The sequence below is a fragment of the Solanum pennellii genome, chromosome 5 (genome assembly GCF_001406875.1).
Source record: "Solanum pennellii chromosome 5, SPENNV200".
Taxonomy (NCBI): Eukaryota; Viridiplantae; Streptophyta; class Magnoliopsida; order Solanales; family Solanaceae; genus Solanum; species Solanum pennellii.
The window spans coordinates 2,318,510-2,338,690 of record NC_028641.1 but is presented as its reverse complement, the minus strand read 5'-3'; the positions used below and the strand labels follow the sequence as shown (position 1 = coordinate 2,338,690).

Genomic DNA, 20,181 nt, shown 5'->3' with positions numbered 1-20,181 from the left:
AACATCTTAATATACTTTGTTAAATCTTAATAATCTGAATCATTCAAATCTATTCAAATTCACTTAAGTGATTATACAATTTTTTAAAAATGTCATTTTAAACCATTTAATGGTTAATACCTGAATAATTAAGATTGAAATCTAAAAAATACAGCAGTCATGAAAGAACCATAATCCTAAAACAAAAAGTTTTGATCAACATAGAACAAATCATTGCATAATAATTTTTACTATGAATATCGTTTCATAGTCCAATCATTGCATAATAATTTCCAATTATTAGTTAATCATGAACAGATTATTGAATACACTTCAGAATATTTATTTCCTTGGTTTGGTCGTTTCGCTGCTCGTTTAACTCTGGTTTAGCTCCAAACAGCTCGAGACTCACCTGCTCATCAAAATATAAGCAGAATCACTAAATCAAATATACTTGGTTTGGTGCAACCACCAGTACTCTGTCATGAATATTGAATATACGAAGTCAATTAATTTGAGAAAAGCATTTAACTTCGGTTGCATTGGTTCAACGGCATACCTGATAACCAATTTGAGAGTTGAGTTGTTACTGTTATACTAGCGGATGAAGACCTCGAAACCAGAAGCTCCGTGCAAATACTTTGATGATTCTTTGGTGTGCATGACTGAATTGGCAAGCATGTCATTGCAGGATATAATCTTAAGCGATTTCAGGGACGAAGAATGCTCAAAACAATAAGGGATGTTCTTGAGGTGCTGGCATCTTTTCAGTTCCAAGCGTTCAAGGCATGGAAAGGCATCATCTGAGGCATACCATCTTGAAAAAGAAGGATTTTCTAGTTTCAAGATTCTGAGTCGAAGGAACTGCTCATCGTTCACTTTCCATACATTGGATCTAATGGTAACTTCTAGCAGCTTGAGTACCTCAAGATTTGAAAGGGTTGCGACTTCATTAAGATCTATCCGGAAATAGGACAGTGTCAACTTCTTCAAGTTTCTTGGGATGTTCAAATCATTGATCCAGGTCAATTGTTCACCAGAAGAAATCTTGAGCATTTCAAGCTTATTAAGTTTGCTAAATGCAGGAAATGAGCCTTCAAATTTGGAAACTTCACATCTCATTTTTCGAAGATTTGGTGTCTTCTCCAAGATCTTATCAGCATTCTTCACACGAGAAAAACATACTGAGGAAATCGTTTGCAGATCATCCATTGTAGAGGAGGTTTCTGAGAATTCCTCTCTATTGTTTAAAGTGAAGAATGCTTGATCATATATGTGTAGATGTCGCAACTTAACCATCTTCCAAATGGTATTTGGTAATGATACTCGTCCTCCAACTCCTCGAACTATTAAAGTTTCAACGTTCAGAAGATCGGTTGGGAGTGATAATGTATCTTCAACAGTCCGAAAAGCAAGATACCTCAAAAAGGTTAGTCCTTGTGGTAATGAATCAATTACGGTGAATTCAAAATCTAACACCTTCAGAAAGCTGAACCTTTTAAAAATGTCTGATGCATGATCTGTCGAAGAGAATTCAGTATTTCTAAGCTCCCTGAATTGGAAAGACTTCAGATTAGAGAAATACGAACACAATGTTTTAAGATTATCACACCGAGAATGAAGGAAAAAACGCCGTGAAGTCCTGGTCTTTGGATAAAGGTCAAATATGTCCCTGTTAGAGGAGAAATTGGTATAATTAATGTAATTTCCAAAAGAATGACTGATTAAACAACAAAGGTTTTAATTACCCTTTTATCCTCTGTGCGAAATTCTCCAACTCGGCTTTCTTCCTGCAAAATTCAAGCAACAGATCATGAATATGACATGCCTTGATCTTACCATCAAAACTCCTTTTAGAAACCATTACTAGGTTTCTCTCAACAAGATTCTCCATGTAATTATCTGCAATATCCTCCGGAAGCCTCTCCGAGTGAGTTTTCACAAAACCTTCTGATATCCATAACCATGTTAACTTTGAGACTTGAATCTCTCTGCCCTCCGAAAATACTGCAAGATATAATAAGCATTTTCTCAAATGATGTGGTAAATACCAATAGCTAAGTTCCATGGTATGTTCAAACTGAGCCTGAATATCTACACTTAATTTGGTTGCCACTTGTTCCCAACGATGTTTTTCCTTCGGCATCCTTGCAAGAACACCTGCTACCAGAACAATTGATAGGGGCAGCCCTTGACACTTTTGTGATATGCTTCTTCCAACATCCTCTAAAACCAAGGGGAACCTTTCTTTATTGAACACCTTATTCTGTAACAAAACCCAACTTTCTTCATTAGACAACATATGAAGAACATATAGATCACTATCATGTTTAGTAGCACGAGAGGCAACACCATAAAACCGAGTCGTCAGAATGATTCTGCTTCCATTGTTAAAATCACTGAAGCATACTTTTAAATCAGCCCATACAATAGAATCCCAGATATCATCAACGAAGATAAGGTATCTCTTGGACCCTAAAAGTTTGCGAAGCTTATCTGCCAGTACATAGTCAGTCTCTCCTTCAAAATCAGTTGTATCTTTAGTTATATCTCCTAGTAGGGCTAGTAACAAGTCCTTCTGTGAATGTTCTTGAGAGAGACAACATTGGGCACGTATATCAAATCGAGAGACAACTGACGGATCAAAGTATAGGTAGTTTGCCAAAGTGGTCTTTCCCACTCCAGGCGCTCCGCAAATTGAGATGACTTCAAGATTTGAAGACCCTCCAATTAGTTACTGTCTTAGTTTGTCCATCTCATAATAACGACCCACCATTTCTTCATTCATGCCAGGATTCCTAGCAAATTGTGAAGAAGTATCTGCATTGGAAGCATTTGTGATGTTATGCAACACCAAGTCGAGCACATTCTTTTTAAGGTGATACCGGGTAAATAATGCAAAAATAATAAGCTCTGGGGAGTGATAGGACCATTCCATAGTTTAGATGTATAATTGACAATTTCACTATTGTTTAGATGTGTTTCTATGTCTTAACACGAAAACAAATGTTTTTTCCATAGAAATTTTACTTCATACAGTACTAGACATGATAGCAACTACAACAAAATCACTTGTGTTTTGATCAACTTGATTTAATATTTCAAAATTTATGCGGAGTTTTCTTAAAATTAATTTTAAATTTATAGTACTACTACTATTTCAAGATATTTGACCAAAAATAGAAATTGTACAGCTCCAAACAAAAAATATATGAGGAATTTTAAGAAAATTACATTTTCTAATGAACAAAAATGCAATTAAAGGTGAGTAAATGGGAGTGACTTGTAATTGCATTTTCTCAGTGGCGTACCTGATAACCTATCTCTGTTCTCCTGGATTTGTTTGATTTCTGCGGCTGACCGCTCAACAGATTTGCTGCACGACTTCACCTTGATGGATAGAGACTTGTCTCGAAAACGAAAAGGGATCTCCTTGAGATATGGACATTCACGCAAAACCAAATGTTTAAGGCTACTAAAGGCATCATCCGAGACATTCCATTCTTCAAGAAATTCACATTTTACAAGCTTCAAGACCTCGAGTTGAAAGAACTCGTCATCTCTCACTTCCCACTCATCATTGTCAAAGAAAATTGACACCAGTTTCAGCACGCGGAGGTTGGGAAGCTTTGGAATGTTGGATCGGTGAGAACTGCCCAGGAAAAAGTTGGATAGTGTCAAATTTCTGACCATCGCTGGGAAGATGTATGGACGACTAACTGTTGAATCTGCTGCTAAATGAATCTCAAGTGTCTCAACGAAGTCCAAGCAAGGTAAACATTCTTGCCTGAAATCAACAAATGAGCATCTCAGCTCCCGAAGATTTGGTGTTTTTTGCACTAGCAATTCGACATCCTTTGCACATGAAAAGCATGGAGTGGATAGAACTTCCAACTTCTCTAGTAATCCTTCCTCACCATTCAAAGTGAAGTAAGCGTTATCGATGCACAAATGTCTCAATCTAACCATCTTCATAATTGTAACGGGTAGTTTCAGCTTTCCTTTTGTTGGCTTGAGTATCAGCGTTTCAAGGTTCCAAAGATTGGCAATGAGCGATGTAATTGAATCCTGATCAGTTTGTGCAGCAAAATACCTCAAGTAAACTAGCACCGTTGGGAAAGAATTAATAACAGTGGACTCCAAATTCAACACTTTAAGAAACTTGAAGTGGTAAAAAATTTGCGAGACTTGGCGACTAGAAACATCTATTCTTCTGAAAAGTACAGAGTCAACAAGACAGCTAGACGAACTCCATTCTACAAGATTCTCTTCTTCAATGAAGACTAGACGACGTTGAGTGAGCTTCTTCTGAGAGGATATACTTGACAAAGATTTGTCGTTTTGGTCCCTGTTGTTGTGTATTGTTTCAATTAGTATAAATTCATTTTCAAATACAACTCGAATACTTGATTGAAATGAACAAATAAAGCACAATTAAGTAATCTCTTACCATTTTGTCCATGATAGAAAGTGCTCTTCCTCTGCTTTTTTCTTGCAAAAATCAAGCAATAGGTCATGAACACGGCATGCTTTGACGTTACCATCAGAACTCCTCTTAGCATTCATCACTAGGTTTCTTCTAACAAGATTCTCCAAGTAAACTTTTGCTATGTCCTGCAAACTCTTTCCTTCATGATCCTTTACAAATCCTTCTCCAATCCACAACCATGTTAACTTTGAAACATTGATTTCCTCATCCTCTAAAAATGTTCCAAAATATAAAAAGCAAGGCTTTAGATAATAGGGCAAATGCTGGTAACTTTGCTCTATAATGTCATTTAAGGCATTTGACATATTGATGCCTAAATGTTCAGCCACTTCATTCCAACTTTCTTCTGTCTCCTCCATATTTGATAGAATACCAGCCACCAAAAAAATTGACAACGGCAGACCTCCACACTTTCTTGCTATTTTTTTCCCAACTTTTTTAAGAAGGGGAGAGCACCTTTCATTGCCAAACACTTCCATTTTTAGTAGCTTCCAACTTTCTTCATAGGTCAAGGAGCGAAGATGATGGGGTTTATACACTGATTTAACATAGTCGGCAACATCATGGTATCTCGTTGTAAGAAGAATTCTACTTCCATTATTGTCATCAGGAAAGCAACATTTTAAATCATCCCACGCCTTGTGATCCCATACGTCATCAAGGAGGATAAGATATCTCTTGGAACGTAAAATTCTGGAAAGAATATCTTTTAATTCATCAGTCTCTATACTAAGAAGAGATGTTTCATCAATAGAAACCTGTAGCATCGCCAAAAGAGACAGTAATAGGCCCCTCTGCGAATATACTGGAAACACATGACACTGTGCACGGATATCAAAGTGAGAGACAACTGAATTATAAGAATAGAGTCTGTTGGCCAAAGTTGTCTTTCCTGCTCCAGGCATACCAACAATGGAGATAATGTCCAGCATTCTGGATCCGCGTGTTAGCCGGTGTATTAATATTTTGATCTCATCTTCAAAACCTATCATTTCTTCTTTGATGCCTGGATTTTTTTCCAAATTTGACGACTTACTGGAAGTATCAGTAGCAATGGTGTAAGGTAACACTAAGTCAACCTCAAACATTTTCTTTTGTTGCATCTCTGCAACCTCTGAGCTAATGTCCACGAGCCAACGCATGAGACACCAGTCCGGAACTCTTTTGCTCACACAAGCATCAACAATATATTCTACCTCATATGCTTTGCCAATCAGTAGAGACACACTATTCTGAAATTTGTCGTCAATACTGTATTGTTGTTCTGCAACAAACTTCAGAAAAGGTTGCACGCCATCCAGTTGAGTTTGAATTATTCGAAGTTGAGTCTTCACAGAATCAAGCGAATCTGCATATCGTCTTTGGAACTCATGAAGATTGCTTAAGGCGAAATCAACATAGCCTAGTCCATGAATCCTTGGCAAACTAGATTGGAACTCCTTTCGAATAATGTTGTAGATCAATATCTTGATGCGCTCAATGGTACCTGGCAAATCAATACTCACTTCCCCTAACACCACATCTTCACACAACGAGTAAACGAGTATTCCAGAATCAATCATCACAGTGTCAATATCTTTAAGGTGAAATTCAAATGCTTGTATGGACAAATTGGCAATTAAGAGGTTGAGCATCTCCTGAAGGTCTGCTATTTGATGAGTATTGGGATTACTAACCGATATTGCCTTCAAGTTGTGTTTGAGAGTCTCCACAAAGCCAGCTACACAATTAGCTACATGATCAATTGAAATAATTGGACGCCATTCTGATCGTAGAGCTTGCAACACATCAATATAGATCTTGCCGATGCTTCGGTCAATGGGCTTAATCTTCATGTTCAAATGATCAGAAAGCAAATCATTAGTTTCCTGATTTTCTTTCTCATTGCTTGGGAGATACAACCAGGCAATCATTGCAGCGTGGCTGGTCACCTCTAATACATGAATGAAGAAATCAATAGGTTGGCTTTTCAGCTCTTTGAATCTGTCCGTAACGAAGCATACAAAATTTCTCAATAACTTCAACTCCTTAAAAACATCGCGGATCTCTTTGTTAGGTCCACGAACAAAAAGTAGTGAACTAGAACAAAAAACCTTCAATAAATCACCCAGATTCACTACAACAGTATCAATGAAATCGATCACAAATTTGGCGGTGACAACAATACCATCCTTGTTGACTTTTGGAAATAAGTATTCACATTTGATTTCCAACTTAGTCTTCTGAATGTTGACTTGCAATTGATTGGTAACGCCATCAACATGATCCATCTCGCTGATTTCTCTAAGGTTAACGGCAGCATCATGAAACAGAGTTTGAACGTTGTGTACGATTTCAGGCATGTATGATAAATCTGTTAAGTTCTGTAAGCTGAGAAAAAAATCAAGGAACGTAAACTCTCTTTTGAGGAACTTGATTACATCCTCTAAACTCTCCGGCATATCTAATCCCCATTGATCTTCAAGATGTTGCAGAGATTGAAGAATATTATGGTTCATTGCTGTGAAATTTTAAAAGTCAACAAGGTTCTTTCTCTTTGTATTCTCAACAAGTTATCATAAACAAATTATTGATACTATTAAACAAGATTAATTAGGTGAGACTTTTCGGCAGTATTCAAGAATCTAAACATTAAAAATGAAAAAATTACAACTTATATTAAAATATTCCTTCTTTTTGAATCTTCAACCTGGATTATGTATAGATATGAGATAATCATGTGCTTGGTCATAGTAAAACACACAATTACAATGCAAAATACGATATATAGTTTCATCTTTTTTTCAAACACACAAAATAGATCTTTTGAGAGTTCGAGTAGTATAGGTTTTTATTGGTAAACTATATGGACTGATCAAAATCTTACGGCTTATGTGAATAATAGATAATCAATAATGTTTATGCTACAACACACAAAATCATGCTAGAGCACATAAACTTGCTGAAATTTAATTCAAGAATTACCTTTTAAAGCGTGAGCAGATACGTTGGAGCGTATTCACAAGTTACCGAGAGCTTTAAACGAATCAACTAGTTAGACAACAACTTTGCAGTTCGAGCGAATTCACAAGTTACAGAGACCTTCAAACGAATCAACTAGTTAGACAACAACTTTGCAGCCTTCTACAATGATCTCAAGTTCACATCTGAACTTTTTCAATACTTGGGTGAGCAAGTATGAAGAAAACCTTCCATCTCTATTTTATAGGTTAAGAGAATTCCTATTTATATGGAGACTAGCTTTTATCGTAATATTTGAAGAAGTTTCTTCAATTTTTCCAAGAGGAATATATGTTGTTTTATGTTAAAAAACTTCTACATAAAATTATTATTATTTAAGGTTAATTATATATAATGTGTGCATTAACAATGTCACAACTTTCAATATTACCAAAAATAAATAGAAATATAAATCCACGCAATTGCATAAAAAAGGGGTTAATCAATAGCCTAAAATAATAATAATTTAATAGTATTAACGTATGTTAATATGTTATATTACGAAATTGAAAAATATGTGAATTTTAAATAATATTGTCATCATTGTATGAAAGATTCACAATTTATATTACTTTTGTATAATTTATTTTTAAAAAAAAATTGATTGAATTAACCCTCTAATAGTAATAATAATAACAATAATTATACAAATTAGTATTTTAATTATGTCTATCTTAATCATTTCAAATTATATCATATGGTTCTCTTTTATATAAATACTAGTATCTGGAACGTGCGTTGCACGTTTGTCCCTTAATATTTTTATTTTAAGTTTGTCTTTATAAAGTTCAATTATATAATAAAAAATGCAAACATTAACAATTTTAGTTATGATTTAATCTCAAATGGTATGAATATGTCTATGAATAGCTAATTATTTTTTCAGATCAAACAACTTATTTATTGAAGTAGTTTACAATGAATTTCTACTCGAAAAATAATAAACAAATGTAAAAGTCGAAAGTAGCAAAGACATGAAGAAGAAATAAATGCAATTCTAGTCATTGCTGAAATCACAAATATAAGATTCTTTTTCTTTTGTGCTTATATGAATTGCATTCTTCTTCTTTTTCTAAAAAAATATACAATAGTATTTTTTAATGAAAATAGAAAAAATTGACGAACATTATTCTCATTTTCGAATATCTTTTGATCTTTGTTTCCATAAGATGAAAATTAATTATATGAACCAAAAGATTAATTTAAGAAATTGGGATAAATAGTTCTAATTTAAAAATAATCATTCCGTTTTCATATCAAACACTATATTGCTAAACATACTAAGATTGAGGCTTAAACCACACATACATATATAAAAAGGATAGATATACCTGGAAAAAAAGAATCTCTAGCAGAATGAGAATTAATGGAAGATGAGAGCAAGAAAACTTATTGTGTACCTATATAGAGTTTTGTAATGTAAAGAATATGAAAAGATGGAGAAAATTATATAAACATTGATCAACAATAACTAAGAAAAATATGACATGAAACGTTTTTGGATTGTAATCAAGGGGCTTATGACTATCTATCTTCAATCTTAAGTATTGAATTTAGTGTAAAGCATTAAGTGCGGTTGGAATGAGTTTAACTGCAGAAACTCAAAGGATCATTAATTAAAAAAAAAATTGTTTTGCTATCATTATTTATTTAATTTTCAAATTTTGTAAATGACATTTTCTAATTTAATAAATAAGTGAAGGGCATTTTAGTAATCCAACTTTAAACTCAAAATCTTCCCACTTATAATAATACTAGTTTCTGGACACGTGCTTTGCACGTTTGTTCCATTTAAATTTTTATAGACATGTTAGAACGACTAAAATGCTATGAAAACATATATGTGAACAACATGTAATGAATAATATAATGCAAAAACCATAAATAAATCTTTAATAATATAACCAAAAAACACCAAATAAAGGGCATATTTTGATGTTTCAAATTAATTCTTTTTAAGCAACCTACTATAACTTTTGAACTTTGGTTAATAGTTAGCAAAATTTCAATAAAGTCACAAGTGGCTAATTTGAGCTCAAATAAGTATTTAGACTTACGACAATAAAGCATTCATAGAAAACTAAATTAAGAAGTCTAATAGAGAAAAAAACACAAAAAAATAGAGAAAGAAAAAAATACAATGTATACATGCTTCATAAGACGTTGATCGATAATAATATAGACGGAAAAATAATACAATATAGTACATAATATTCCGAGTTCTTATCGACTCTTTCTCCAATATCATATCAAAATCAAGAGTCTTCTTCGTCTACTTTAACTATAGAATAAAAATGATAACCTTGTTAGGGGATCTGAAATGAAAAGACTGAATTTATATAATAAGAAATGAAGGAATACCAAAAGATATCTTAAAAATTTAGATTAAATATTTAGAGATTACAAATATGAAGAGATGAGAGTTATGGATATCACGAGTGTAAAAATTGAATATGTAATTAGATATGAGTTATGAATATGAATATTTAAAGCAAATAAAACAAATAATGTGTCTCTCTAATTTGGTAATTTGCACCCTTTTAAATTATAAAATTTCTTTATTTATCATAAAGAATAATACTTTCTCAACATAAATTACTTTGTTTATAAGAGGAGTTACGGAAAATGTTATGAGAAGAAGAAAAGTTGACTAATCATGTAAAAATTTTTGTTTTTGTTGTTATTATTATTATTACTATATTTATTATTAACTAATAAACATGGCCATGCTTCACGCAATATGAAAAAAATTATTAATTTCATGATCTTTTAAAATAATATTTTAGTTTCAAATCTTCAAATGAATTAAAGACTTATAAATTCTAACACTTTTTAATATAGTCTTATAATATATACTTAAAGTAATACAAATAAATAACTGCTTATGAATGTCATTTTCTGATGCAAATGCAATTAGTAATCTTGCTAAGAAAAATATACAATTTTTTTTAAAAATACACAATTATTAGCCTTGGAACCTCTTCTTTAGAAAAACTATTTGAAATAAAAGAAATATATTAAGATCCTACGCTTAGGAATTTCTTAACAATATTTTTTAATTCTTCAATTATTTTGGAAATACTACCCTTAGATTTTTCTTGTTATGATTAATTAGTAAGAATATAAGTACCTAAAATAGAATAAAAAATAAATAAAAGATAACAAAAAAGCTACACTGAAAAAGGCTGGCATTATGTGTATAAACTTCACTTTAGTGCTATTTACCACGAAGGATTTGTAACATGAAATTTTAAATTTTGTATGTTAAAGATATAAAAAAATATTCTACAGAAATAATAGTTGATGAAAGGACAAAGAATTGAAAAAATAGATGAATATGAAATCATAAATCTTTTAATTGATATCTTCTCCCAAATTTCACATTAATAGGAAAGTTGAATACCACATTTTTGACAAATGCGCAACATGATATACATAGATAACGTAAACTATTTGAACATAGATCAATTTGAAAGTATCTCAATCTTTAAAAATTCGCTTATCAATTAAGAAACAAATTAAATAAAAAATAAGATTAAAGAGAAGTAAACATAAATTGTCAACAAACAAGATATCAAGCAGAATCATGCATGAATAATCATTAACTAAAGCTACTAAAATTTCAATACGAAGAACGAGTTACTCCATCAATTTTTTGTACGTGTCTCTAAAATTCACATTAATAAAAAAAGTAGAATAATGTATATTATTATAATTCGTAAGATGATACAATATGAATTAGAAAAAATGATATTCTTAGAAAAAATGATATTCTACACAAAGAAATTCATCTCATCCATATAATTGAGAAATTTAAATTAAAAGAATAACATTAAAATAGAAATTAACACAAGAATAAAATAATATACGAGAACATGGAAAAATACAATATACAAATATAATATTCCAAATAAATTCAAGAATTTATTAAAATAATAAACCAGTTGAAAAATAGTCATTATCATGAAAGTAAGATACAAAATATCATTATTAAAATCTTATATAATATTATTATTTTTCAACAAAAACAAATAAAATTAAATAGTACCTGAAAATTCTGAAATAATCTCATCAAAAGGAAGCAATTAATGAACAAAAAATATTCCTCCATTAGTTAGAGAATTATAGGAATCATGAAAGGTGACAATAATTTTACCTCTACAATTGATTTTGAGAGAGGAAAGACTATTAATGTCATAACTCATAAATGAGTATAAATAATTAAAAGAGAAGATGAAAAGTTGAATAATTTGTATAAGAAGATTTAATGAAATAATCATATCCCAAACGTGGGGAGAGGGAGGGTTATTTTTTTTCCTAGTCAATTTAATATAATTTAATTTAGGCATAGTAATTATAGATAGAAAATAAAATATTAACTAAACTATTTAGACATATAAAATCTCAAAAAAAAAGAAGAGAAAAAATAAATATGAATGGATATATATATAGAGAGAGATTATTTATTTATTTATTTATTATTTTATACATATAGATTATAGAGAATAGATATTATTAATTAGATATTTTACTTAGGAATTAACCTAAGAAAGTGTAAAGGTCATCATTTTAATTAAAATGATACAATTTAATATTTAAATTCAATAGTTAAATGATTTATGACATTTTAATTTATAGTAGGGGTAAAATCGTAATTCAACTTTCAATTTTTTTTGTTCATGCTTTTAGTAATATATGATATGATTTATTCTCAATCAAAAAAGGAGTCTCTCTAGCCTCGTAGAGTGCAGTTTGCCTGCTGAAGACTGTAACAGAAGTAACTCAGTGCTCCATACGGGGATATGAAAGCAGAATTCGTTCGGATCCTACCACGTGTTCAATCTTCTTTTGACGGTTTCCCTGAGATCTTTATCATTAATGCAATCTTCATTTTGTTCATTCATGGAGTTGTATTTAGTACCTCTAAGAAATATGATTATCCACCGTCAATCAGTAATGTGGGTTTACTTGGACTACTTAGTGTTACGCGTCTAGGAGGGCAGCGCGTTTTGGGATGCGGAGGGGCTATTATCATCCAGCTCCCCTAACCTAAAGCGGCATTGGGTTTGGACTGCAGGAACCGTGGCATGGGGGACGTCTAATCCTTTTGCCGCCATAAGGCTGGCTAATCGTACGCAGCAGGCTCGAATACCCTGGTTCCGGAAGGCACATGAGTTCGAACGCTTTGTTTAATGTGAGACCGAGGAAGAAAACCCAATTTTTTTGGAAACCAAGAAAAACCAACATTCACATGTCACTCTTCCCGTTTTTAGAAATTGAATTCTGAATTCTAGTTATTAATAATAGAAATTGAATCACACCAACACAATTAATTACTGAGGTTTCTCCTATGAAAATAATTAATTTGAATTATTGTTACCATGAGAAATTACAAATCATTCCACTAGAATTCGTAATTGCACTCCTCATTTTATATTTTGAAATTCCTCATTAAACAATTGTGTAATTTCCCATGTTAAGATTACATATACTAATCAACAAGTTAAATTACTGACGAACTTAATTCAATGATTCATTTCCTTTAGAACACTACTTAACTTATCTCATTTGTCAGACTCATAAATCCACTTGCAAGTTTGACACGATGAAAACTTATAAGTTTCTCAAAAAGGTTTATTAATCAATCTATATAATTAACGAGACATGGATTCCATCAACTAACTTATTATTTCATCAATATATATTATTATGGGAAAAGGGTCTGATATACCCCTCAACTTTGTCATTTAGAGCTGATTATGAAAGTGACTCATATATACCCTTACTTGTAAACAAATAGCTCACATATACCCTTTTCCTCTAACGGAAATGAAAAAAAAAATAATTTTTATCTAAATTTTTATTATTTTTTCTAAAAAATATAATCCCATATGAGAAAATTTAATCCTCGTCAAACATTTTTTTTTTGACTTTTTTATTGTTTCAATGACTAATTTATAATTATTATTTTGATAATCAAATTTATTTATGTTTCACGAATATTCTTGTAAAACTTATTGTAGATGATCAAATTTTTTTCTTCGAATACGAAATTAAATTACAATACACACAAAAAAATAGTTTAATTTTTTATTCTTTAAACTAAGGAATGAAAGAAAAAAACAAAATAAGAATAAGAAATTCAAATAATTATAATAAAAGAAGTCAAAAAATAATTTATGTATGAAAAATATTAAAATATACCTTGAACTTTGATAGAAGAATCATATATACCCCTAAATAATTTTTTTAAAAAAAATTAGAAGTAATAAATATAAATTTAAAACTAATTTTTTAACTTCCATTAAATGAAGGGTATATGTGAGCCATTTTGTAACGGCAGGGATATATGTGAGCCGTTTGTATAACGGTAAGGGCATATATGCGCCACTTTTATAACGAGGGGTATATCAGCTCCAAATGACAAAGTTGAGGGGTATATCAGACCATTTTCCCTATTATTATCATCCAATCTATCGGACATATTAACCCATCTTAGAATCTCACATATCAAAAATATAATTAATATATACATATCATAATAGTTATATCAGAACTAAGAATATAATTACATTCAATAGTTTAGAGAATATGTTATTGTCCGTCGATGTAAAACACTTATCTCTACTCGATCTCGTTCAATACATATATATACTACATTTAAACTTCTCCGATCAATCCCTTTAGACATGATGATATGATCTCTTTAGCCGCAAAGATGGTAGCCCGGAGAAAGCTAGTCTATCATTAGCACAAAAAGTTGAAACTATTACGTTTTCATAATCGAGATAATTCCGACTTCAAAGCCCCTATTTCTTCATTCATCCTCGGGACACTAGGAAGTTCTTTTCTTATGCAAGCATCAACTACATATTCCACCTCATAACATTTTTGAGAATAGATAAGAAAGCATTAATTATAAGAATTTGATTATATTTTTACATCAACTATCAAGTTTACTGGTATTTAGTGGTTTCCAGGTTTATTTCAACTATACTCTATATGAAATTTTTATTTTTATTTTCAATTATATCAAAGTTTTGGCTTCTTCCGTTAATAATTGTCTGTTTCCTGTTATACAAGCATTTCTAAATGAAATAAATTTATTATTACAGTAACTTATTAATATTCTATTGTTCGAATTCATAACGATACGTACCTTCCTATGATATATTTAATCATCAATTATATCTGATAATATTATTGTACTCCCAATTGATCAATTTCGATTTAGATGAATTAATTCTTTATATTATTTAATAGTTTATGATATATTCGAGATCTTGATCGTACTCGAAAGAGATTGTTAATTACCTATGCCAACAAAATCAATTGAACTCTTAACAAAATTCTCACCATGTCTTCCGGTGACTTCCGCCGTGAAAACGGCCCATCAACCACCGCAAAAGCCATCACCGAAACCGAAATCGCGGCGGAGTTCTCACACCACGACCTCACCATAGCCCGAATCAATAACGGCAGTTTCGGGTCATGCCCGAAATCCATAATCTCCGCTCAACAACAATGGCAGCTTCAATTCCTTCAACAACCCGATTACTTCTACTTCAACACCTTGAAACCCTCGATGCTTAAATCCCGTACCTTAGTACAATCCTTAGTCAACGCCGCCGACGTCGAGGAAATCTCCATCGTCGATAACGCCACAACCGCCGCCGCAATTGTTCTCCAATACATAACCTGGTCTTTCTTCACCTCCGATTTCCGTCCCGGCGACGCCGCCGTTATGCTCCACTACGCTTATGGCTCCGTTAAAAGTTCAGTTCAGGCGTACGTTGCACGAGCTGGAGGAAAGGTAATTGAGGTACATTTACCTTTTCCGTTGAATTCGAATGAAGAAATTGTTACTGAATTTGATAAAGCTCTTAAAATGGGGAAAATGAATGGGGGAAAAATTAGATTAGCTGTGATTGATCATATTACTTCAATGCCTAGTGTTGTTATACCTGTAAAAGAGCTCGTCCAGATGTGTAGAGATGAAGGCGTAGATTTCATTTTCGTCGATGGTGCTCATGCTATTGGCAATGTCGATATAAATGTGGTAGACATTGGAGCTGATTTCTATACCAGTAATTTGCATAAATGGTTTTTTACTCCACCTTCAGCCGCGTTTTTGTACTGTAAGAGATCGGAGAAGGTGGTAGATTTGCATCATCCAGTTGTATCGGTTGAGTATGGAAATGGATTGGCAATCGAGAGTGCTTGGATTGGGACGAGGGATTATAGTGCACAATTGGTGATCCCGGATGTAGTTGAGTTGTTTGTGAACAGATTTGAAGGAGGGATTGAGGGGATAAGGAGAAGGAATCATGATATGGTGGTTGTAATGGCGGAGATGTTGGTGAAGGCGTGGGGGACGGAGTTAGGGACACCACCAGAAATGTGTTCGAGCATGGCAATGGTGGGAATGCCTGCGTGTTTAGGGATATCGGGTAGTTCAGATGCTTTGAAGTTGAGGACTCATTTGAGAGTTTCGTTCAAGGTTGAGGTTCCGATATATTTCAGGGCACCATTGGAAGGAGAGGTAAATCCGATAACAGGTTATGCTAGGATCTCCCATCAAGTTTACAATACCATCGAGGATTATTATAGGTTTCGAGATGCCATTATCAAACTTGTGAGCGATGGTTTCACTTGTGCAATTCTCTCGAATTGACTAGGTACACCCTATGTAATTCCACAAGTGGGGTTTAGAAAGAGTCGCGTGTACTCAGGCTTAGCCCTTTCTTGTGAAGTTGATTCTTCATTTCAATGGAATAAAGTCTTTTTTCAAGTTCCTTGATGAATGGAAATTGTTCTTGTATCATTTGATGGTTGATTAAAACTCTCTCATGAAATTGTTGTACAACTTTCTGCTCTGTATTTTAACAATTATACTCGAAATATACGTCTTGTTCTAAAGAAATGCAAGGGGCTACGAGAAATTACAATATATTTTGGCGAAATTTGTACTTTGAAATTGATTGAGTTACATGAATATTGCAGCAGGGCTGCTGAGGATTTTGCAAGAAAGAAGTAGTTGTTGCAACAATTCATTAACTAAAAAGCTTGAAACAGCTTATTCAGTAACAATATTTTTGACATAATTCAGAACCTATACCGGCTATATGTTGCTCGAATTCTGCTTATAACCGCTGTATGTTGCTCAAATTCTTCAAAAAGGCATTATTTTCGAAGTATCTAACATACATTTGCTGATATTTTTGATGAGTTCGAGCATCGTAGCTATAGTATATCTTGATCCTTCTTGTATATTTATGGTATGCTTTTAAGTTATATGTTAGTAGTAAGGACTCTCAATGTTTCAATATGTGGCTTGATTCAGAATACGAGAATTAAACTAAAGTAGTATAAATTCGGGTACAAAATCTTCTAGCCTTTAAAATAAAATTTATATACTTAAAAACTACAAAAACAAATAAATCACCATTGGTTAACGGAAAAAATAAAATACACACTATTTGATATACGACGGAGATACATATGAACCTAATTCTTTAATAAAGAATATACCCACTTTATAACGCAAAGTTTAGTATGCGTTTGTTCTTTTTCCCTAATAAATTGGCTTCACACTGATTGATTTTATATAGGATCAAACTAGCTAATCAATACGAAGGATAAATATTTTTTATGGGGGTGAAAATAATTCAACATGATCATAAGATAAATACTTCGATTATAATAGGTAAATTATATATGTATTCCTTTTTTATTTTTGTGAGTTATTACTGTACCAAATCAATTCGATAATTATAATTAACAACTAGATAAACACGACGAAAACGAAATCATATTCTTAATTGTTGATAGTGGTCATGGACAAAATTATCATGTAGTAACTCATTGAAAATATGTTTGTGTCCCAATAATTATTCAAATGTCACACTATTTCAGACATGATTAAAAGAAATTAATCATGTTTTAGACATCAAACAAATAAATATCTATTCATAAACCATTCTTATCCACTACACTTAGATTTTTTTTGTCTTCACTCCCTTATCTTATCTACTTTACTCAATAGTCATCAAAACAAAATATTATTGAAATCTTGATTATTTTTTAACATATATATTTAAATTATGGGTTCAATTAAATCTGTAGCTCATTAACTACATCTATCTCTGACACATGCGAAAGAAAGATGTTAAATTAGGTCTTAGGTCTAACTTACATATTAAAAGCTAACTCAAAGAGAGGATTGTTCAATCCTATAAGGAGTTCACCCGTCTTATTAATCACCAATGTACAACTTTTGTCATTCTTTAATAGAAACAACAAAAGTTTTGACGAAAATCTATCTATATTTTTTTAACGAGATTGAAATTTAAAATATTTAGCATGATAGAAATCATTCGATAAGAAAAGTAAATATTTTTCTATAGTTATCAACCTATATAACACGTTAATAAGATGTAACAAATGGGCCACACATAAGGGAAGGGGAATAGTGGACTGATACCAACAAGGGAAAGGAAACTTTTACAAATAGCCACAAATAATTTTAATTATGTTATATAGCTATAGTATACTGGTTATGATTTATAGCTATGTGTTAGCGGGAGGAGAGAGGCGAGCGAGAGAGGGAAGAGAGTGGAGAGAGACGGGTCATTGTATGCGTATATTTGTCGAATTTTATATCTATATATGTCAGATAATTGTATATATTTAACTGATATATATATATGTATTTATATATATGGCAAGCGAGATTGAAAGAGGGAGGAGAGAGACGGGCGAGAGAGTGGAGATCAAAGGCAATTGCATTTGCATATCTAACATCTAATTAAATACGTATTTGTATTTGTATATGTATAAGTGATGAAAGAGGCGAGTAAGAAAGGGAAAAGAGTGGTGAGAGGCGAGTTGTATATGTATAGTTGTCCAATTGTATATATGTATATATGTCACATAATTGTATATGTAAATGATACACATATGTATTTGTATATCTGGCAGGCAAGATTGGGAGAGGAAGGAGAGAGGCGAATGCATAGAGTAAAGAGAAGCAATTGCATTTGTATATCTGTCATAAAATTATATACGTATATGTATAAAAAAATTAGTCATAACAAACATACTCAAATTATTGCCAATTACTTTTTCATAAACTCAATTATATGGAAGACTAATAAAGATGAAGTAATACATAGTGTACTTATAATTATTATCATAATTACTATTATGAAATGTGACATTTTAAATCTATGGTGTTAATTCAATTTAAAGTTTGGCCAAATCCAAAAACTTTCATTATCTTGTGTTACTCTTGCTCTCTTTTAATATATGCGCGTGCTTCTTTGATAGTGACAAGAAATTAAATTGTCAGAAAATTTGCTAATCAATTATATACTCTATAGTAGTATAGAATCATTTCATATCATAGGTATAGCGTGATTTTGTTTCATTTTTTTCCTTCCAACTTGCCTAAACTTTTTACATAATACTATTCGTTATTTCCTCCGTTTCAATTTGTTTATTCAGTTTTAACCTAACGTAGAGTTTAAGAAAGTAAAAGATTTTTGAACGTTATGATCGTTGAATAAAAATTTGTATGTACATAGTTTTATCGTCATATATATGTCATGAGTCATGACATGTGAGATTTGGAAACTAAAAAGTTGTCAAATTAGGAAAGAAAACGCAAATAAATTGAAAAGAAGGGAGAGTAACGACACCGAATTAAAGAAACTCCTTGAGTAACATGTATGTATGTCTATATACTATTATTGCTTTAATTTGTAGCTATAGCGATAACATACCTGGTGAAATGATCACAAGTTTAGTTTGAAAAAATAATAGCGTGCGTATGATTAACATCTATCTCGTGGAGCGTAAATTACGTGTGTGAATAGTAAGTTTTCCCTCTTGCAGCACAGTTCATGGCCTTTTTATTATTGCTAGTCAACTCGTCTTTATTTTGGTCATTTCATGGCTATGCTATAGACCTAAATATCATAGATCTGATCGATCGACTTGTACAGAAGGCTAAAGGAGTGTTTGTTACGAATTCGGAGCCAAAAGGATAAAAATATAATTGAGTAATTTTTTTAAAGGGCTACGAAAATTCACGAGAATCAATATTTGAATGGAAGGATGAATGTTGTTAATAAATCGTTTTTTGGAAGACACACAACAATATGTGTCTTGTAAGGCACACGACAACATGCGCTTACAAGATAAATGTCAGCGTGCATCTTACAATTAATAGGAGTTTGGAGCCTAAAGGGCAAAAAAATAATCAAAAATAATCCAAAAGGATAATAAAAATAAGTTTGATACTAAACGAATAATATTTAAATAGTAGGATAGACGGCGTCTAAATTTACGTAGCAAGGGACAGGTCCCTATGCGACTTACAAGCGTAAGTAGACAGACTCACAAGTCGCGGATCCCTATGCGCCTTACAAGGCGCAAGCAGATATAGACCCACAAGTAGTAGGTCTACTACGCGCACATTGGGCCAAATTTTTTTGTTCTTAAGGCTCCGAACTCCTTGTTAATGGTAAGACGCACACTGACATACAGTCTTGTAAGGATCATGTCAGCTTGTACCTTCCAAATGATTTAGCGATATCCATTCTTCTATCTAAATGTTGCCCTTTTAAGAATTTTGCTCATCAATTTACATTGCCCTTTTGAGAATTTCGCCCAATTCTTTTGCCTTTTTAGCTCCGTACTCTGTTCATTAG

General features: G+C 32.1%; 3 protein-coding genes across 3 annotated transcripts; 1 reads left to right on the top strand and 2 right to left on the bottom strand.

Moving 5' to 3' along the window:
• Positions 1 to 177: 177 nt before the first annotated feature.
• LOC107019107 (putative late blight resistance protein homolog R1B-23) lies at positions 178 to 6,988 on the bottom strand. The gene is made up of 5 exons (XM_015219683.2): positions 4,430 to 6,988; positions 3,291 to 4,327; positions 1,728 to 2,799; positions 539 to 1,651; positions 178 to 391 (listed from the first exon to the last, which is right to left on the bottom strand). Exons 1-3 carry the CDS (start codon positions 6,964 to 6,966, stop codon positions 2,714 to 2,716), a joined length of 3,660 nt encoding a protein of 1,219 aa, XP_015075169.1. The 5' UTR covers positions 6,967 to 6,988; the 3' UTR covers positions 178 to 391; positions 539 to 1,651; positions 1,728 to 2,713.
• LOC107019197 (putative late blight resistance protein homolog R1B-23) lies at positions 299 to 2,125 on the bottom strand. Its single transcript, XM_015219758.2, has 3 exons — positions 1,728 to 2,125; positions 592 to 1,531; positions 299 to 391 (listed from the first exon to the last, which is right to left on the bottom strand). The coding sequence occupies exons 1-3, from the start codon at positions 2,123 to 2,125 to the stop codon at positions 299 to 301; spliced, it is 1,431 nt and encodes a 476-aa protein (XP_015075244.2).
• Positions 6,989 to 14,631: 7,643 nt separating the features above from the next.
• On the top strand, positions 14,632 to 16,391 carry LOC107018829 (probable L-cysteine desulfhydrase, chloroplastic). The gene has a single exon (XM_015219411.2). It carries the CDS (start codon positions 14,826 to 14,828, stop codon positions 16,140 to 16,142), a length of 1,317 nt encoding a protein of 438 aa, XP_015074897.1. The 5' UTR covers positions 14,632 to 14,825; the 3' UTR covers positions 16,143 to 16,391.
• The last annotated feature ends 3,790 nt before the right edge of the window (positions 16,392 to 20,181 follow it).

Bases quoted from the DNA above. Each gene is read 5' to 3' on its own strand.
- LOC107018829 (XM_015219411.2), top strand. From the start codon at position 14,826: ATGTCTTCCGGTGACTTCCGCCGTGAAAACGGCCCATCAACCACCGCA.
- LOC107019197 (XM_015219758.2), bottom strand. From the start codon at position 2,125: ATGCCGAAGGAAAAACATCGTTGGGAACAAGTGGCAACCAAATTAAGT. The intron at 1,532-1,727 runs GTAATTAAAACC...TTTCCAATTCAG, and splicing joins TTCGCACAGAGGATAAAAGG to GGAGCTTAGAAATACTGAAT. The intron at 392-591 runs GTCTTCATCCGC...TTTGATGAGCAG, and splicing joins ACGGAGCTTCTGGTTTCGAG to GTGAGTCTCGAGCTGTTTGG.
- LOC107019107 (XM_015219683.2), bottom strand. From the start codon at position 6,966: ATGAACCATAATATTCTTCAATCTCTGCAACATCTTGAAGATCAATGG. The intron at 4,328-4,429 runs GTAAGAGATTAC...ACACAACAACAG, and splicing joins TTTCTATCATGGACAAAATG to GGACCAAAACGACAAATCTT. The intron at 2,800-3,290 runs GTACGCCACTGA...CTTCCAATGCAG, and splicing joins GAACAGAGATAGGTTATCAG to ATACTTCTTCACAATTTGCT.